General features: G+C 42.0%; 1 protein-coding gene across 1 annotated transcript in view; it reads left to right on the top strand.

Moving 5' to 3' along the window:
- Window positions 1–5000, top strand: part of LOC125026619 (venom serine protease 34-like) — a 21031-nt gene that overhangs the window by 9786 nt on the left and 6245 nt on the right. Inside the window, exons 5-9 of the mRNA XM_047615190.1 lie at window positions 452–552; window positions 894–991; window positions 2005–2144; window positions 3001–3110; window positions 4850–4941. Coding sequence (XP_047471146.1) covers window positions 452–552; window positions 894–991; window positions 2005–2144; window positions 3001–3110; window positions 4850–4941 — 541 coding nt within the window. The remainder of the gene's footprint in view (window positions 1–451; window positions 553–893; window positions 992–2004; window positions 2145–3000; window positions 3111–4849; window positions 4942–5000) is intronic.

Here is a 5000-nt window from a genome sequence, read left to right as displayed (position 1 = left end):
CATTTGGATATATATAGAGATAGATAAATAGATAGATAGATAGATATAGATATACAGTAGATATAGATATATGGATATATATATAGATATAGATGTGTGTGTATATATATATATATGTGTGTGTGTGTGTATGTGGGTGTGGGTGGGTGGGTGTGCGTGTCTGTGTATGTATATACGTATATATATGTGTGTGTGTGTGTGTGTGTGTGTGTGTCTGTGTGTGTGCGTGTGTGTGTGTGTGTGTGTGTACACTCTTTTTATACCCTCGGGAACCTTAAAACTCATGATAATAATGTAATTATTTGGTGGGCCACTTGACCATCCTTTTCGACTATTTTCTGAAAAAAATATCACAGCCTCCCACACCGCCGGGGCTTTGAATAGAAGCCCCCCCCCCCCCCTCCCCTTCACACACTCACCAGGCGCCGTATGGCACTCTCTCGGCCCGCAGCTGGCTACGAGTGCGGCGACTTCTTCCTCGGCGACGGGGAGGAGGCCATCCTCGTGTCCGGCGATGACAACTTGTCCTTCACTTGCACCACCAACTTACAGGTACTTTTACCTTGGCTTTACAGTAGGGATAGCTCCGAAATCCTGCTCGTATTGTCACGGCCGTTGTTTTGATTGTTCATATTGTCGATATTGTCCTCTCTCTCTCTCTCTCTCTCTCTCTCTCTCTCTCTCTCTCTCTCTCTCTCTCTCTCTCTCTCTCTCTCTCTCTCTCTCTCTCTCTCTCTCTCTCTCTCTCTCTCACTCTCTCTCTCTCTCTATCTATCTCTCTCTCTCTCTCTCTCTCTCTCTCTCTCTCTCTCTCTCTCTCGCTCTCTCTCTCTCTCTCTCTCCTTGCCTCTCTCTGCTTTCTTTCTTATTTAACCCATCCCCTCTCCCCCTAGAGTCCCGCTGGCACGACGCTGAGCCTGGAATGCCCGCACTTCGACCTCGCAGGGAAGGGCTGCTCTCTGGAAAGTCTGGTCATCACGGACCCCTTCGGGTGAGTGCACCATCAACAGCATTGAGTGAACGTGTGGCTGTTGCCCCGAGCGCGTTCAAAACCGAGGATCCGGCGCCGCTGTTTTCGAGTCGATTTCGAGCCCACGACTTTCGGGCTTAGGACTGCTAGACTTCCAGGGAAAACTTCGGGGAGTGGAATTTAGGACTACAGTAGGAGTTAGCTTGCATCAGACATAAAGCAGTGAAAGAAAATGATCGTATTGATGTTCCGGTCAAAAGCGGTGCTCATTCCCAGTGCTGATAGATGTAACGTACTAATGATTGCACTTGTAAAATAGGTCCCGTTAATTACAGTGGTTGCTGGTAATGATTGCACTGCTGTTCTTATCATCATCATCGTCTTTATCACCTTTATTACAATTTTCATTACTATCATTATTGTTAGTGTTAGTGTTACTATTTCAATTATCGTTTGAATTGTTATCCATATCAATCATTTTATTATCCATGTTGTTAAACTACTTTTACCATTTTTATTTTTAAAATATTACGATTACTATTGGTATCAGCATCTCTTTTGTCAATGTCAATATTAGTCCCACGAACGTGCTGAACGTGTTTTCAAGTTATTGCTGTTAACAGTCTTGGATTACCCAGAGGGAACATTGTCGCAAAAGTAATATAACCATCTATGAGTAAAGGATAACTTGTACGGTGGATGTGAGTGCTGAGTATGCCAGGCATAATAGCTTGCAGTTTTATGTCACACACAACTAGAACACGGGGTAAAGGAACCTTTCGAGTCGTCTGTACCATGATTGTAGCCACCGCAGGAATTAGTGCCTACGTAATCTCGCGACGCCATCTGCCAGTTGTTAACGCGTCTCTGGGCACCACTGATGAGCTATGCCCTGGGTATTAGCTATCATTCTTCCTATTATAACCACCATCATTATTACTAATTCCATCCCCTTTCTTCCTTAACTCTCTTCATTTTGTTCATCATCACCCTTGCCATGATCATAAGGGCTACTGACTGGCCTTTCCCCGCAGAGGCCAGAGCGTGACCGGGTGCCAGCGCAACGCCCCCTCCTTCTCCACGACGTCCAATGGCCTGCAGATGGTCCACACGCGAGGCAACCTCGGGCGAAGGTGCACCGGCGGGTTCATGTGCACCGTCCGCGCCGGCAGCAGTGAGTAAACCCAGAGGCATCGTCAAGTTAAAAGAAGGGGGAACTAAAGGGGTGAAGGGGAGGGAACATTATGAAAAGGTCAGGAAAAGATCAAGGAAACAGGATATACATACATACATAAATACACACACACATACATGCATTTATATATATATATATATATATACATATATATATATATATATATATATATATGTGTGTGTGTGTGTGTGTGTGTGTGTGTGTGTGTGTGTGTGTGTGTGTGTGTGTGTGTGTGTGTGTGTGTGACATATATATATATATATATATATATATATATATATATATATATATGTATATATACATATATCTGTCTATCTATATTGTATATATATATATTCATATATATGTGTATATATATACATATATATATCTATCTATCTATATTATATATATATATATATAAATATGTGTGTATATACAAATATATATACATATATATTTATATATATATATATATATATATATATATATATATATGTATATACACATATATACACACATATATATACACATGTGTATGTATATATGTAGATGCATGTGTGTGTGTGTATAGATAGATAAACAGATAGATAGACACACACACACACGCATATATATATATATATATATATATATATATATATACATACATATATATATATTATATATTTATACATATAGATTTATATATATATGTATAAATATGTGTCTGTGTGTGTGTCTATTCAATATATGTATACACATATATGAATATGTGTATGTATATGTATGTATGTATATACATATATACATTTCTTTCTTTCTTTTATTAGATATGCTGTGAAAAAAATATAACATCATGCTCCCTGTTTTGCAGAGCCTGAGGCATTAGCGCAGTGCAAGAAGCAGACAATTCAACGCGACGAAGATTTGGTTGTCTACTCGGCCAACGACGGATCAAAAACGAAATGCAAACATCAGATCGAGGTACGGAATATGTTGTTACTGCTCACTGTTGATGATTCATATAAAGGCATGTGTGCAGAGTCCTTTAGAAAGATATAAAGTCTTACACTGGACTGGTGAGCGGTCGAGGAAACTCGCTGCACAGTTCAGAACTTTACGTCGGTTAGTTTTGAGAAACGGCGCCGGAGATCCGGCCCCGAGGACGACCGCTGGAGGGTGACTGCGAAGGGCGACCACAAAGCGAAGGTTGACTTGGGGTGAAGGTCACGTGTCTACCATGAACTCCGAGGTACTAGGTAGTGCCGCGGAATAATACTGAGCGTGGTTTACCGTGAGTAATTTGATTGACCATCTTTTATGTAAAATAAAATGTAGCTTTACAGCCTTCACATCACCCGGCCACCGACTTAATCCTCGTCCTCAACGCGCCATTTCCCTTCCGTCGTTTTCTTCTCACCTTAATCCTTAGGCTTCCGGTCCTCCGAGTCTAAGAGACCGTTGTCCAGTCTGGTCGGAGTCATTCTCTACACTGTCCTTGCTCGTCATCTCCACCTGGTCTTCAGCTGGTATAACAGGCGCACGCCCAATACCGTCACGCGCCTTATGCTTCAGGCCATCCTTTGCATCTACGCGTCCGTGTAGACATTTTCGATCCTGATCTTCGGCTGTGCCCCACGAGTTCTGGCAGACGGCACCCTTCCATCGGCATCCCAGGGGTGATCTAGCAGACCCTGTTGACAAGCCTCTGGGCCAACATCTTCACGTATAATGACCGAAGACAGAAGGCGAACATAAGGGGGCGGAGGTTAAGCATTTGACTTTTTTTCTTCTTTTTCAATTGGGTTAGAGAGGAAATGAAAAGAGAGGAAATACAGTAACGCAGTAAACAAACTACCATGCAAGATACCATCCACTCGTTTGAACTTGTAAAATTGAAGCGAGAGATTATATTCGCAGACAGCCCTAACGTCTTTACCGTGAATACATCATCAGTCTCTATGACATAACATTTATAAACATTTATGCACGAATCAGGTACTTTAAACCACAATTAGGCGCATGGAAATTCTATGGCAAATAGTGGTGGTACAGTACGTGCATGACAAGTCCCTTTGTGATTTGTGTTTGCGTGAGTTTGCATCTCAGTAAGGGAATAATTGTGTGAATGAATAAGCGAATTATGCTTGAGCATGAATATGAACGTTCACAAAAGCTTACTGAGATAAGTAACAAAGAATAACTTCAACTGAAGATTATTTCGACCACAACTTCAATCGCAACACGAGTGAAAACTAATTTTCCCGCACGAGCTACCTCCTTTGGCAAACCTCCCATTCCAGAAATGTCTGCGAGAGCCTGCAAGTCTTTTAATCTTATTTCGCATTCGCTACAACGTTCTGATTCACTGAGGCATGATAAACCATGGTCTAGATAATAAGTGTTATACGACGACAGTTAATCAACCGTACTGTACGTGCTAATATTTTACGCATGATGACAGAGCGAACTGAATGAAGAGACGAGGTACAATAAAACCTCGATTTTCTCAGAGATTCTGTGATGAGCTCCAGTGGTTATTATCTATCAGAAATCACGATGTCAACCTGTACGACTCGTGTGTGTGTGTGTGTGTGTGTGTGTGTGTGTGTGTGTGTGTGTGTGTGTGTGTGTGTGTGTGTGTGTGTGTGTGTGTGTGTGTGTGTGTGTGTGTGTTTATTACAGCTGTGCGCAAATATCAAGAGTAAAAACATTCTTTTCAGGGACCTGCTGGAACTACGTTGGTAATGAGCTGCCCTATCTTCAGCTTGCGCCAAGGATGCAATAAAGAAAAATTAGTTTTCTCCAAAGGCAGGTGAGTACATATATATTAGAGAGAGAGGGGGGGAGAGGGGTGGGGAGCGGGCGATCAGA

This window comes from Penaeus chinensis, chromosome 6, assembly GCF_019202785.1.
Source record: "Penaeus chinensis breed Huanghai No. 1 chromosome 6, ASM1920278v2, whole genome shotgun sequence".
Lineage (NCBI taxonomy): Eukaryota > Metazoa > Arthropoda > Malacostraca > Decapoda > Penaeidae > Penaeus > Penaeus chinensis.
The sequence above is the reverse complement of the archived record's forward strand: the minus strand, read 5'-3'. Positions and strand labels throughout refer to the sequence as shown.